We start from the raw sequence: 16,367 nt of genomic DNA on the forward strand, positions 1-16,367 counted from the left end.
GTAATGTTTCTGATGCAAATTGAAGTCATTCCTTGCTTTGATTCTGATCAAATAGGGTGCCATAATTATACAACTTATTGAATCCACTTTCTTCCCAGCGTTATATACTAAAGACCTTCGAACATTTAGCAGAGCAGAATCGTTTGCCATATATTCATTAGAATTATTTTACATAATTGTTCTTTTTCAGTTATTTCACTGGAGCAAAAATTTAGCTCCATTTTGATATTTTGTAAAATATCACTGAGAAACAGTACTCCAGCTGCCTGCGTACTAAATTAATTGTAAAGATAAATCTTGCAATATATGTCAGAGTAACACAGGCTTGTAATCTCAGTGACCTAGGAGGCTGAGGCAAAAGGATTACAAATTCAAGACAAGCTTCAGCAAGTTTACTAGATCATGTGTCAAAATAAGAACAAAAAACTACTGGAGATGTACCTTGTTATCTAAAAGTATTGAGGATGTATCTGATAAGGTTGTCAAAAACAGAGTATGATTTCAAGTTGAAACTTTTAAAAACTCTAGGAAAAGAAGGTTCCAATAAGGCCAGCTTTAGTAGAGTTCCTTGGAAGGCCCCTGGCAGCAAAATATTCTAGGTGAAGTCTTCTGGAAAATCTATGCCAATGGGTGAATACCTAAGCCCAGCGTTTGGAGGTCTAGATGCTGGGGTCTATAAAGAGGCCTCACAGTGAGTGCAGTCACGTGTGTAGTGGCAGCTGTAACTCAGACTGGGAGGCACCCCTGAAATAGCCTTGGGGAAAACAGATGACAGGTTGACACATAAGATCATTTCTCACATAGGTTCTCAAGGCTGCTCTGTGTCTGCTTGAAGATGTAGTGCTTGTAGAACACCCAATACAAAAGTGCCCTGTCTACCTGACCTGTACCCAGAAGATGCCACCAACCCACCATGCCAATAAGCAATGCAACAGCAATGAGGATGGGCCTTCTTAGATCTGAATATGGTCTCTCAGCACCTAGTGTTCTGAGCCTCCTGTTTCCCCAATACCCAGCAGGAGTACACTACACCCAAGAATTTCACATTTTAGCACAATTTTATTGAAAAAAACAAAAGAAACATGCACAATAGCTCTGAAGCCTCCATGGTGTAGAAGCAGACACAAGCATTACTGTTACAGAATCTGTTCCAAAATGCTCCTTTAAATAAGGGAAATCTCAGCACTGCTGGGCCCCAAAAGTTGCAGATTCAAGCAGTCTCAAGGAGTCCTGCACAGAAGGGCCTGGATCCACTCCCAGCAGCCTTGGCTGGTCCCATGGTGGCTTGCAGGGACAGGAGGAAGAGGACTCTTATAAGGATCACAACCACCAGAGGTCTTGGGCTCCAGACTTTCTGTCACAGGTGCACCTGGGACAAGACAAGGGAGCCCCATCAGGTGGTTGATGGCCAGACACCTGGGGCTTGGTCTGGGTTGTGAATTCCCTGTCCAGGACAGGAGGCTCTGTGTCCTGGAACAAGGTACCCTGTGCACTGGGAAAGTCACTTTGTTCAGACTGTTCCCAGCGAAGATGCCCTTGCAGTGTGGAAAGCAGGTTGCAGTCAAAGTCTTGGCTGTCATAGGAGCTTTCCTCTTGGTGGATATAGAAGGGCAACAGCCAGGGCCCAGGCGTCTGGTCTGCAGAATTCCAGGCCGGTGGCACATAGCAGGGAAAGTGCTGCCCCATGGCACTGTGGGACTCACAACAGGTACCACCAAGTATGTGGGACTCAGCAGGGAGTACCTTTTGCATTTTTATACTCCACTGGCCTCTTGGAAGTTCCAAACCACAAACTGAGAACCTGGGTGGTACTCACTTTAATCCTAAAAGAAACTCCCATCACAAAGCTCAATTAATGAAATAAACAACAACAAAAACCTATCATCTGTTAGTCTCTGTAATTGGGAGGGAATTTTGCTCCATGTAAGTAACATTTTTCTTCTTGGTTGTTAGCACAATACCTAGATTCTCACAACATGGTTTGGTTGTAACCCTTTTCCTACCCAAACTCTGCCTGAGTGGTAGAATACTTGTGACAAAGAAGACTTCTAAAAAGCAATTTAAAAATGGGAAATGACTTTTGGGTTTCATATCTGGCGCTGTAATCTGATTGTTATAGGACCTTATACCCCACTCCATCCATTTCATATCTTGAAAAATGAAATCCAATATGATAATAGGAAGATATGGGGGCTCTTTGGAGTACATTAGGTCAAGTTTCTTAATAAAGTTATTCATGGCCCATAGTGGAATTTTTTTTTTTTATGTGTGACAAGTTTATTGAACAGTATTCAGACTTCATCTTTATAAACAAAAGAAAATCTGCTGAATGATGCCAAGGCAGTATTTGCTGGCAATGCTGGGCACATATGGTCTATGAGCCATTTTACTGTGGGTAGTTTCTAAAGTTTGGACTACTAATAGAACTGCCAGTAAAACAATTTAAATGTGGCAATTTTATGAGGGTGGGAAATAATTTTTAAAGCAATCACTGCCAGAAATTCTCTCCAAAAAGTATAACTAGCAGCAACTTTTACATTTTCTTCACTTGTTTAAGTGTTCTCAAAATTAAGTGAATTTTCTTTTTACACACTTGACCCACACCTGTGCACAATCATAGAATCCAGAAAAATGGAGTGAGTTTAAGTCATGCTTCCTCATTTTTATGCAAGGTGACTCTTTCCACCTAAAAAGTACATGTTTGATTACTTCCATACAGTCCCAGATTTTCATCTGGTGAGTTAAGACTGACCTTAACTATATTAAATATTATTACTATATGAAATTCTGAATAACAAGTTTCCTAATTGAATTTTAATTGTCAATGTTTTAACAACTTGGAATACAAAGTCAGGACTACATTTCGCTTAACACTGTGTTGCATTAAAAAACAAAAACAAAAACCAGCCACTAATAATTGTATATCCAAGCTACAGTGTAAACACAGAACATACCTCCAAATTAGGCTTGTAAATTAAATCTTTCACTAAATTTCAGAAAAGTTACAAATTTGCTTATTTATTTTGTAGTTTCTCTAATCCTTTAAACCCAAAGAAAAATGAATAATAAAAACTCAGTAGGAGGAAAAAAAAATAAACCTAATGGAAAAGATGCTCTTCCATTAATGTTAAAGTCACCTAACACAGACAATAAAATTTACACATAAAATTGAGAATACTATGATAGTGCTTACAAATGCACACAACTTTGAGCAAAACTTTACAATCCTTCATACCATACAAAGCAAATAAGAAAATAATATAAATTCAATTCTACACCAAACCTAGTTCTTAGGAGAAAATTTGTAAGAAGAGAGGTATGGATGGTTTCACAGAACACATTTTCAAGAATTTTTTAAACCTGAAACTCCAATGCTCAGAAGATAAACAGTATGTTTAGCAGTTAGCACTATGTTAATAAGTCTCAGTTACACAAAAATCAAGTTCTAAGACAGCAATTTAATTACATTTCACAACAAGCACTGATGTGGCTCAATGAAATATGAAACATAGTTCTTTCCAATTGCTACAGAAACCACTATTAAATTTATTTACTTTGATGAACAATGAAATCAAATTCTCCTTTTCAGCATTTACCTAAGATGTAGAAATAATAAAGTAAGTGCAATAAAATGTATGAAATATTTAATAAGAATGTATGAGCACATAAGCAAAATAAATTGTGAAAAAAGGACTTACATCTTCAAACAACCCATTTTTTTCTAAAATAGAAATAGTTAGCTTTCCAATGGGGAAAATTATCTGTGGTTAAAACAAGACTCCCAAGCAGCACTGAAGTTTTTCCCATTGTCTTTGGAATGAGAAAAGATTACTTAACAGCTTAAATTAAACAGCATATATAAACATTACGTTGCTTTTTAAGTTGAGGAAGCAGTATCTAGTGATCTTTCATATCAAATTTGTGTTCATGAATTATCAAAAAGACCCACAATGCAGCCACCTCTTCTTTGAGTTTGAACAATCCTTTCCCTAAAACAAAACTCCTGTACTGTCATCCTCTGATTGTACACAATGTTCACAAGTGAAACTGTTGCTACTCTAAATTATAGGGCAACACTTTATTTCAGTGTTCTACTGATTTGCAACACCAAAAAGGCACTACATAATTTTTAACAGGATATACTTCTTTTAAAGGTCAGATCTCTATAAGTACATTGATTTGTAGGAAACGTTGGGGATGTTTTAAACCAAGGCAAGAGAGCAATGTAAAAGATAAAAATTTGTTTTTCATGATAATTCCCCAGTCTTCCATTCTGTACATTAACAATATAATGTGACATATCTTTAGAGAATTTAAACTAAGGGGGGGAAAAAGCCCTAAGTAGAGCTGTTGAGAGCCACAGCCGAAGGGGCCCCAGCAAACTTCCAGCTGCCAGCAAACTTCCAGCTGCCGGCGGATTGGCTCCTCTGCTGTGATGCTCATTGGGCTGTTTCCCTGCCCTTTCAGACCACGGAGCTGCTCATTGGGGGACTTTTTTGGTTCCACCCACATGACCCAGCCAATTGGCCTGGAGAGCAGGAGGATTGTGGGAGGTGGAGAGAAGCTTGTGTGGGAGAGAGAGGCTTGTGGAAAGCCGGTGGTGGCAGTTGAGGCTCTGAGGGTTTTTCCTGAGAAGCTGTTTTGTTTGGCGTGTGTGGTTCTAAAAATAAAGTTAGTTTCTTTTGACAAGTGGCTCCTGATTGTGCCCAGCCAGACTGCGGCATTAGGTGGCCCGTACGGGGAGCGACTGAGGGTAAGTGAAACTGCTCGCCCCTGAGGGCAGGGCGAGAGGATGGGTAGCCATTTTAAGATTCCTCTTTTATTTTGCTTCACTTTTGTTTGAAGTTGCCTGTCCCTGGAGATGAGTGAGATGGAAGAAAAACCGCTCACATCTGAGGAAAAACTATTTAAGTCTGAGGAACAGATAGGGAGAAAGGACGGATGCACATGTCAGGAGGATAGAAAGGCTATAATGACTTTTTGTTGTTCCCTTTTTATTTCATTCTGTCTCGGTTTTGTTTGGTGTCATCTTGTTGGGTTGTATCATAGTAGAAATATGGGATCAGAAATTAGTAAAAAACAAACTGAAAGAGTGTTAAGTAAATTGTTAGAGGAAGCAGGCATCTCAGTAAAATCAAGAACAGTCAGGGCATACGTTGATACAATACAAAAATGTAGCCCATGGCTTTTTAAGGAGCAGTTGTTAAATATATAACAATGGAACCATCATGGTGAAGATTTAAAAAGAATAGAAAAGAAAAGCCCAGGGACTCTGCCAGTTGGCACATTGCCATTGTGGATGTTCATATCTTGTTTGCTTAGTCCGAAGCCTTCAGTTCAGACAATGGTAGAGGAAGGAGAAGACATATTGATTCAAGTAAAAGAGAAGGTCTCTCAAGTTAGTCAGACAGAGGAAAAGATTCAACTAAAAGAGAAGACCTCTCAAGCTAGTCAGACAGAGAAAGAAAGTGTAAAACAGAAAAAGCCATCAGGGGGAAAGTTACAACAGGAGACTGCTTCTAACACCTTTCTATCACCAGAGGGTGTAAGTGTCCAACCAACAGCACCACCTCTACAGGAGACTGCTACTAACACCTTTCTATCACCAGAGGACATAAGTGTCCAAATAACAAGGCCACCTCCATATGCTGGGAGGTCCCCAACCCCTGCAGTTGATACTTGGGATCCTGAGACAAGATCTCAAATATTAACATGCCCTGTATTTGAGGCAGGAGGGCAGCGATTTTACCATGTTTTAAATTTCAAAACAGTGAAGCAGCTAAAAGAGGCTGTAACAACCTATGGTCCTCAAGCACCCTTCACTGTAAGCATGGTCGAATCCATTAACAACTTGAACATGACGCCAGCAGACTGGGCTAATATGTGTAAAGCTGTGCTAAATGGAGGACAATGCCTGTTATGGAAGGTTGCCAATGAGGAATTTTGCAAGGAGACGGCTAGGCGAAATGCAGCAGCTGGTTATCCTCAGAGAAATCTAGATATGTTGTTAGGAAAGGGACCTTATGAGGATCAGCAGCAACAAATTGCATATGATCCTGGTGTATATGCACAAATTGCTGTAGATGCAATTAAGGCATGGAAGACTTTACAAGGACATGGAGGTTTACAAGGTCAATTATCTAAGGTAATACAAGGAGCTAATGAACCTTATGCTGAATTTGTAGATAGGCTTATTCAAACAGCTACCAGAGTTTTTGGGAATACAGAACAAGCAATGCCATTACTAAAACACCTGGCTTATGAGCAAGCGAATCGTTGGTGCAGAGATATCATTAGACCATGGAAACATGAAGATTTAAACACATATATTAAATTATGTAGAGACATTAATGAACAAGGGCAAATTGTGGCAGCTGCAGTAAAACAGGCTTTAGATGCCAGAGACATTAATAAACAAGGGCAAATTGTGGCAGCTGCAGTAAAACAGGCTTTAGATGCCAGGCCAAGAACATGCTACAATTGTGAACAAACAGGACATTTTAAAAGGAATTGCCCCATTGGAGGAGGGTTTAACAAAACTAGGTATCAAAGGAATAGAATACCAGGTATTTGCCCACGATGCCGTAGAGGGAGACATTGGGCTAATGAATGCCGTTCTCAAACCACCATAGAGGGTACTCCATTATCAAAAAACGAACAAGGACCAGGTGTTTATCCACGATATCGTGGAGAAAGGCATCGGGCTCCATTGCCAAAAAATGGACAGGGGGGCCCAATGCTCCGGGGCCCAAAACCACAAATATACGGAGCACTGGAGGAACCCAGCAACGCCATCAGGGTAGTGCCCAGGACACATTGTCCATCAGATCCCTCATCAGACAAACCAGAGGGAGCGCAGGGTTGGACATCTGCACTTCCGCCAGAGCAGTACTAACTCCAGAGATGGGAGTTCAAATCATTCCCACAGGGGTGAAAGGACCTCTTCCCAAAGGAACAGTAGGCTTATTATTGGGACGCAGCTCTTCTACTCTAAAAGGACTTATGATAAGTCCTGGGGTAATTGATCCTGATTATGAAGGTGAAATAAAAATTATAGCCAGCTCTCCAAAGGGTATATCAGTAATTTCACCAGGAGATAGAATAGCAGAGTTACTAATAATACCCAGCCTATATGATAAATTTTCCAGTCGTACTGTAGAAAGAGGTTCCAAGGGATTAGGCTCCACAGGTGTAGATTGGGCTATGCTTTCTTTAAATTTAGATTCTCGCCCCATGCTGAAACTAAATATTCAAGGACATGAATTTAATGGGCTATTGGATACAGGTGCAGACCTTAGCATCATCTCTCGTCAAGAATGGCCAAAACATTGGCCATTACAACAAGCCACTCAAATTCTTCGAGGCCTAGGAGTGGCAACTAATCCCCATAGAAGTGCAATGGTATTAGATTGGAAGGATCCTGAAGGATGTGAAGGAACTATACAGCCATATGTATTGGATCATCTTCCCTAAATTTATGGGGACGAGATGTCCTAGATCAATAAGATTTGACATTAACAAATAACATCAACCAAAATGCACCCACTATTATGACTAGACAAGGTTTTAGGAAAGGAAAAAGATTAGAAAAACAAGAACAAGGTATAGCAGCACCAATACAAATAGATCAAGGAACAGACAGACGTGGGTTGGATTTTCAGAAAGGGCCACTGAGACAATAAAAATTACTTGGAAATCAGAAAGACCAGTATGGGTTCCTCAGTGGCCCCTGACTAAAGAAAAGATACAAGCAGCCCATGACCTGGTCAAACAACAATTAGCGGAAGGACATATACAATCTTCTGTATCTCCCCATAATACTCCCATTTTTGTCATCAAAAAGAAATCTGGTAAATGGAGATTATTGCAAGATTTAAGAGCCATTAATAATGAGATGGTTATTATGGGACCTGCTCAATCAGGGATTCCTCAGTTGTCTGCTTTGCCAAAAACCTGGTATGTTTTAGTTATAGATATTAAAGATTGTTTTTTTTTCAATTCCAATTCATCCTGAGGATAGTCCACGTTTTGCATTTACTATCCCTGCACTGAATCATGAAGGTCCTGATCAGAGATATGAATGGAAAGTACTCCCTCAAGGGATGGCTAACAGCCCAACTATGTGTCAAATTTATGTTAACAAACTAATCCAGCCACTTAGAAATCAAAATCCTGAACTACAAATATTTCACTATATGGATGATGTATTATTAGCACACAAAGATAAAAACACATTGCTAGAATGTTATGCCACACTTACAAACTTATTAAAAATTATAATCTAGAGATAGCAATAGATAAAGTACAATTAAATTTTCCAATTAATTATTTAGGAGTTCTATTATCCTCAACCATGGTCCGTCCACCAAAAATTCAAATACGAGTAGATCAACTCAAGTCACTTAATGACTTTCAAAAGTTATTAGGAGACATAAATTGGATAAGGCCTTATTTAGGTATACCAACAGGAGAGTTGGGACCTTTATTTGATATCCTAAAAGGTCCATCAGATCCAAATTCACCCCGAATGTTAACGCCTGAAGCAAGAAAGGCATTAAAAATCATTGAAACATATATGGAAAATATGCATTTGGATAGAATTGATATAAGTTTGCCTTTATTATTTATTGTACTACCAACAAAAAATATTCCTACAGGAGTATTTTGGCAAGAAGGTCCATTATTATGGATACATTTATCTTATTCTCCTAACATTATTCTTACTAGGTATCCTGAGGCTGTAGGACAATTAATACTCAAAGGAATAAAAGCAGCGAAGGGAGTGTTTGGAATTTCTCCCAATAAAATTATTACTCCATATACTATGAATCAAATTGATGAGTTAGCTAATGAGTTAAATACTTGGGCAATAATCATGTGTAAATCTAATGTTTCATTTGATAACCACTTACCATCTAATCCTTTATTGTCTTTTTGGTCTTCAAATCCTGTAGTTTTTCCAAAAATGACAAGAAAAACACCTATCATGAATGCTCCAAATATATTCACTGATGGGTCAAATAATGGTACAGCAGCAGTAGTTACCCCTGATCAAACTTTTACATTTTTAGTACCCAAACAATCAGCTCAAAGGGTAGAGCTTAATGCAGTATTACAAGCTTTTGTGATGTTTCAAGATTCTGTATTTAATTTATTTTCTGATAGTCAGTACATAGTTAATGCTATAGTATCCCTTGAAGATGCTGGTAGGATTTCCCCTTCCTTTACTATTTTCTCTCTGCTTTCCACTATAAAAGTCTAATCTGGGACAGAAAAGATCCATTATTTATAGGACATATCAGAGCACATACAGGATTGCCTGGAGTCTTTAGTTTGGGCAATGATTTAGCAGATAAAACTACACATGACATACATATTTTCTCTACACTAGAAGAAGCTACAAATTTTCATAAAAGGTTCCATGTCAATGCTAATACTTTACAAAAGTGTTTTAAAATAACTAAGGAACAAGCTAGACAAATAATAAAACAATGTCAAAATTGTATGACCTTTTTACCACAAGTTAATCTTGGAGTCAATCCTAGAGGACTGATACCTAACCATATTTGGCAGATGGACATCACACACTTGCCAGAATTTGGAAAATTAAAATATTTGCATGTTACAGTTGATACTTCTTCCAGATTTTTGATGGGCTCCCTTCATGCCGGAGAAAAAACTAAAGATATTATAGCTTATTGCTTACAAAATTTTGCCACTGTGGGCATTCCAAAGCAGTTAAAAACAGATAATGGTCCTCGTTATACTTCCACCTTTTTTAAACAATTTTGCTCATTATTTGGCATTACTCACATAACAAGAATTCCATACAATCCGCAGGGACAAGGCATAGTTGAAAGAGCTCATCAAACTATTAAAATGTACTTATTAAAGCAAAAAGATGGAATTGGGAAGGGGTATATATTCCCCAAAGATAAACTTAAAATAACCCTTTTTACTCTAAACTTTTAAAATTTGGATTCATCAGGACTTAGTGCTGCGGAAAGGCATATGTGTTCAAAAAATGTGCATAAGCCCAAGGTACTTTGGAAGGATATTCTAACAGGACAATGGAAAGGTCCTGACCCAGTAATTGTCTGGAGTCGGAGTTCTGTTTGTGTGTTTCCACAAGGAGAACAGCAGCCGATTTGGATTCCAGAGAGATTAACCAAAGTCCTGACCCAGTGATTGTCTGGAGTCAGGGGTCTGTTTATGTGTTTCCACAGGGAGAACAGCAGCCGATTTGGATTCCAGAAAGATTAACTAAAGCGATTTCTACAGACCAAAAAGAAGATGATTTGGCTCAAATCCATAACAACTGATATCCAAAACTCCAGTTTGGCTATTCTTACATCTGCAACAGAACCAGGATGCTTTTTTCAATATCTATTTTATTATTGCCCTTTGCCATATCATGAAGTTCTATTTTGTTTTTTGAGCTCATACAGACCTAGGTTAATGTTTTGCCGATCAGTTCTATTTTTTGACTATAGAGTTTTTAAACATTGCAATGGAGATTTCACCTGTAAAAAGTTATAAGGCCTTTACTATAATGTTATGTGTTGTATGTATTATATTATGTGTGCACACTTGTGTTTTGTGTTATATGTTTGAATGTACGTATGTCCATATATCATATACGATGAGCGCTCATGATAAAATGGATCCAATTTTTTTTTCACGTGATTTATATGGTTTAATTTGAATTGGGTAAACAACTGTTGAGGATTGTTTTAATATGTAAACAAAAAAGAAGGTTAAAAGATCTGTTTGTTTACTTTCACCTTTCCTTTTCATTATATTTAATAATTCTCTTGAAGACAATGTAAACTGTTAAGAAAATTGTTTTCTTTTAGTGCCTTCTGTAATGTTACATAATTTTTTCTTTAAATTTAAAACATGGTAAAATCGCTGCCCTCCTGCCTCAAATACAGGGCATGTTAATATTTGAGATCTTGTCTCAGGATCCCAACTATCAACTGCGGGGGTTGGGGACCTCCCAGCATATGGAGGTGGCCTTGTTATTTGGACACTTATGTCCTCTGGTGATAGAAAGGTGTTAGTAGCAGTCTCCTGTAGAGGTGGTGCTGTTGGTTGGACACTTACACCCTCTGGTGATAGAAAGGTGTTAGTAGCAGTCTCCTGTTGTAACTTTCCCCCTGATGGCTTTTTCTGTTTTACACTTTCTTTCTCTGTCTGACTAGCTTGAGAGGTCTTCTCTTTTAGTTGAATCTTTTCCTCTGTCTGACTAACTTGAGAGACCTTCTCTTTTACTTGAATCAATATGCTGGGGATAGGGAAGCTCTCTAATCATCAATTGCTGGATGTGGGTGGTAAAACTGCCAGCTGCAAGATGTCTGATGATCCTGATAACCGCAGGATGTTCCAGGGAGATAGGTAGCTGCAGGATGTCTCCCAGGCAGGATGTCTCCCAGGGGGCTGTTTCTTGTAAATGTCAGGCTATTCTTTGAAGGAGAATTTCCTTCTAGCCCCTGACAAGGCCTAGCATCTCCAAAGGCCCCTCCTAATCCTGGAGGAGGCAGTGGTGGCCCAAGGGCATTTGATCCACCAGAATTACCAGGGAAGTTGAATGGAGGTCCATTGTTGGCCTCCTTTGATCCTACTGTCAGGAAAGCATGTTCTTCACCTCTGGCACCGGGGCATTCCTGCACCAGGCATTCCCGCAGCAGGCAGGTCCGCACCAAGCAGTCCTGCAGTGGGCATTCCTGCACCAGGTATGCCAGCACCAGGCATTCCTGCAGAGGGCATTCCCACAGAAGGCATGCCCGCAGTGGGCATGCCAGCACAGGGTATTCCCACAGCAGACATACCAGCAGTGGGCATGCCTGCAGCAGGCATTCCTGCACTGGGCATTCCTGGTACTGCAGGATTACCCAGGACAGGCATCTTTAGGCCCTTTTTTCCTTGGGCAGGGGGATTTTTCTCAATCTCCATCTTTTCTTCTAGGGTAACTACATGAACAAATGCTTTTCTCCCATTAAGTTTTTTTACGGTGTAAGTGTTCAGACTTATATGCATCTTCTTCATTTTTAAACTGTACCAATGCTTGTCCTAGACCTTGCCCATTGTTATCAACAAGAACATGTACTGCATTTTCATCCACTGGGATTCTTTCCAGGAACTGCAGAACATCCATCTTGGTAATGCTGAATGGAATATTTGTTATTTGGGCACAGACTTTGGCAGAGTTGACATCCCCCTCTTGATTTAACATCATTTCTCTCTGGTCATAGCTGAAGTTCTGGAGTCTTTTTCGAATTGTATCTATCTTTTCTAGCATACCTTTCTTAGTAATTGGATGAACTTGAATAAAGCGATTGCCCATGTATTGTTTATGATGACACAGAGCAGCCTTATAGTCAGCCTCATTCCTAAACTCTACGAAGCCTTCACCAGTTGCGTTCCCATTGGGTCCATAAGCTATATAAATACTATCTTCCACAATATCCAACTTTTTAAAAAAATCAATGACATGTTTGTTTTGTGCTTCAAATGGCAGCCCTTTCAAGTAAACACAAAAACTAGCCTCATGTGGTGATCTTGACCTTGACCTTTTCTGCCCACTGGGCGATTTTGACCTGGGCAGTGTCTGAGGAGGGGGATGGGTTTGTCCAGAAGGTCCCATACTTTGCTTAAAAGTGATTTGTCCTCCAGCAGCTACCCACTGTCTCTCTGTGGCAGGGCTAACTTCCACATAGCGTTGAATCATCAGCATTCTATTTCGTTTCAAAGCTTCAAATGTATCTTGAGGAGAGAGAAACTTAACCAATCCATTCTCATTATTTTGGCCTACAAGATCTTACAACAAATGCACCACATCAACATGAAGCCCATGGAAAAATTCTCTGACATCATTTTCCATTGCAGAAAAGGGCATTCCATGAACACTGACATACAGATCTTCAAGGTTGATGGGAAGAGGCTTCACACTGCTTTGAGAGTTCATCTGGATAGGGTTAACAGGATTCAAAGGACCCAAAAACATAGGGTTCAGGTTATTGTTCAGATTTATAGGTGCTCCAGAGCCATTCATTCCAGCAGGTAAAGGTGCCATGGGTGGCAGATTCAAGGGTGGCATGCCTGACATGGGTGGCAGTGGGGTCATGGGTGGCACAGAAGGGACTGGTGGAATTGGGGGCACAGGAAGCAAAGGGGGCAATGTAGGTACTGGAGGAGGAACTGGTATTGGGGGAATGGATGGCATTGGTGGCAAAGATGGCATTGCTGGGATTGGAGGAATAGGTGGTGGTGGGACTGTGTTCATTGGAGAGGCTGTACTTGGAATGGTTGAGCTGAATGTTGGGCTCCCAAAAGAAGCCCCCATACTTAGAGGAGCAGTTCCTATGCTGGCTGTGGAAAATGTCTATATGTTTTTGTTGCTTTCATGAACAGAAGTGGTAGCAGTAACTACACTTGGTGAAGGATTATTAAAGTTAGGTACTGTTGTAGGCAAGTTTACCCTGCCACTCATTCCTGAGCTAGGTGGTGGTCCTGATCTACTAGCATTTGCTGGTGGTATATCTAGGTTGGCAGTTTCAAACCGCCTATGATTCAGTTCAATCATATTCTGCATTTCCGTTTTACTACTCAACAATAGTGTTACTTTTGACCCTTTAATTGTACCACCTGTGTGCATCATACCAAGCCTTGCATCTTCATCAGTGGCAAAAACGATGAAAGCCTCATCCAGTTCACCCCCTACAATATGCACGCCCCCATCAGGAATGGTCAATCCAGAGAAGAAGTGGCAAATGTCCATGGTCCCTGCCACAATTGGGAGACCTTGCAAACGGATGACCTCAGCCATGCTGCACTGAAACCATACACACCTGATAAAACAAGAGAGAGATATTTTCTTAACAAGAAGCAGAGGCCAAGTCAATCCTGTGGGCAACCAATTAATTAATCCAGCTTTTAGATGGGGAGAACTCACGCGGCACCAGAACCCAGACCTGAGTTACACCCCAACCCCCCCAACTCCCACCCACCCCCACCCCCACCCCCACCCCTGCTCCAGTGCCTGAGCCCCGAGGCCGGAGCCCACAGCAGCCACCACCTCCTACACTGCTTCACAAAATTCATAGTGGAAATTTTTTTAAATATATTTTAAAGATAGCTGTCAGTGCCTTCTAAATACCCAGTAGGAGGAATCTAGAAATCCATAATTGTGGGAGACCAACCTTGCACATGACTGAGTCACACTCCCCAGCTGGGTGCTGAGGTGTTCAGTCACAGAAATGTGGCAGAGCTTTCCCCACCCTTCTTGGGTTCGAGGGACAGTGTCTTGTGCATGGGTGTGTCTTGCTACAGCCCCATGGGTGGAGCTACGCTCACCTGTTCCTTTGTAATATAACCCCTTGCCCTGTTTAGGATAGAATCTTCCATGGAAGTACCTTGTGTGTGTCCCCTTCTCTTACTGCACCCTCAGGTGTGGCCTACCCAGATGTCCGTCAACCTGCTGACAGTGAACATCATGAAGATAGACTCAGCCCCCTGAAACCTGACCCCTTGCCTCACTTGAATAGCTTCTCCTCAATAAAAGGGGTCAGCGCGTTTGTCTCTCTCTCTCTCTTCCTGCAGACCCTTAAGGTCAGAGGAGCCCTCAGAGCAACCCCAGTGAAAAAGGTATTTGTCTCTTGTGTGGTTATTTTATGCAGCCCAGTCAGCCCAGTTTACCTGGAGTGACCCATGAGCCTTTTAGTCGTGAGAACAGAAAATAGGCACATAATAAAAAGGGGAAATGAAAATTCACTAATTGGTAGAGAGCAAAAAACAATTCAAACAATTTTTTGATCAAAGAAAAAAGCACAAAGGATATAAGAAAATACATAGATATAAATAACAATGACAACACACTGTACCAGAATTTATGGGATGAAGTAGGAATAATGACAAGGGTGGTGTATTAGTCAGTGTTCTCTAGAGGAACAGAATCAACAGGAAGTATGATTATAAAAAGGAGATTGATTAGATTGGCTTACTTGACCAGAAGCTGAGTAGTCCCCATTGGCTGTCTGCAGGCTGTAGAGCTGGAGGAACCAGTAGCTGCAAAAGTGGCTGAAGCCCCAGAAACAAGAGAAATCAATAGTGCTCTTCTAGTCTGAAACAAATGACTTCCAGAAACTCTCTGGACAATCACTGGCAGAGTCCACTTTGGAGAAGTGAAACAGCAAGAGTCTGATATCCTCAAGTGATGGCAGCAGCAATCAATAACCTGTTCTAGAAGAATTGCACTTGCATCTGCTGCAGCTTCCTTGTTCTTCCCCCTTTTATTCCATCCAAGCCACCATCCTATTGGATGATGCTGACCACACTAGGGAGGGTCTCCACTTCAGTTGGCTATCCCACATGCCAATAATTCCTAAACACCTCCTCATTGACACACCCAGAAGCCTCTTAATCATTGGCAACTCTTAAGCCTATCAAGTTGGAGGAATGCTAAAGTTAACAATGCTTACCAAGGCTGAATCAACAAGAAAACCAGAGCAAATCTATAACTACGACTGAGATTAAATCCTTAAATATGGCAGGAGCACCCCTGAGATAGACTTGGAGGAAACAGAGCACAGGGTGGCACAGGAAGATAATTTCTCAAGCTGGGTGCTCAAGTCTCCTGTGTATCTGCTTGGAGAAACAGCATGTGGAACCCCTGGTATACTAGTTACCTGTCTACCACACCTATACCCAGAAAAGCCACCAAGCCATCCTGCCAATAAGCAAAGCAAGAACAATGAGGGAGGACTCCCTTAGATCCAATCTTGACCCTCTTGGATCTGGACATGGTCTCTCACCACCAGCAGTCTGAGTCTCCTTGTTCCCCAACATTCCCAGCAGGAGTACTATAAAACAAAGAATTTCACGTTTTGGCACAATTTTATTGAGAAAACAAAAAGAAATGCACAAAAGCTGAGAGGCCTCCATGGTGGACTAGCAAACACACAAGCACTCCTTTGTAGGTGATCCCTTCCAAAACATTCCTCTAAACAAGAGTTGCAGGGGAACTCTCAGCCCTCCTGGGTCTCAAGGGTGGCAGATTCAAGCAGCCTAGGGGATTCCTGTGCAGAAGGTCCAAATCCACTCCCAACTACCCTGGCTTGTCCCCTGGCAGCTGGCAGGGGCAGGAGGAAGAGTCCTCTTACAAGGGTCACCACCACCAATGGTCTTTGGCTCCAGACATCCCTCACCTGTGCACCAGGAACACGACAATGGGTGACAGATGGAGGGGCACCTTTAAGACCCACAACTTTTCTGGGGGCCCTGGGGCATCTTCTGGATTGCAGATGCCCAGTCCAGGACAGGAGGCTCTGTGTCCTTGTGCAAGGTGCTGTGTGCTCTGGGAAAATCAC

General features: G+C 41.0%; 1 protein-coding gene across 1 annotated transcript; it reads right to left on the reverse strand.

Moving 5' to 3' along the window:
• Window positions 1–1,320: 1,320 nt before the first annotated feature.
• On the reverse strand, window positions 1,321–13,828 carry LOC124086881 (RNA-binding protein 12-like). Its single transcript, XM_046435357.1, is given in 4 exon segments — window positions 1,321–1,637; window positions 11,498–11,661; window positions 11,663–12,009; window positions 12,011–13,828. Coding segments are annotated over 4 exon segments (2,646 nt in total).
• Between the last annotated feature and the right edge of the window lie 2,539 nt (window positions 13,829–16,367).

The sequence above is a fragment of the Marmota monax genome, unplaced genomic scaffold (genome assembly GCF_021218885.2).
Source record: "Marmota monax isolate L192 unplaced genomic scaffold, Marmota_monax_Labrador192_F-V1.1 WCK01_AAM20220418_F8-fsc00139, whole genome shotgun sequence".
Classification (NCBI taxonomy): Eukaryota; Metazoa; Chordata; class Mammalia; order Rodentia; family Sciuridae; genus Marmota; species Marmota monax.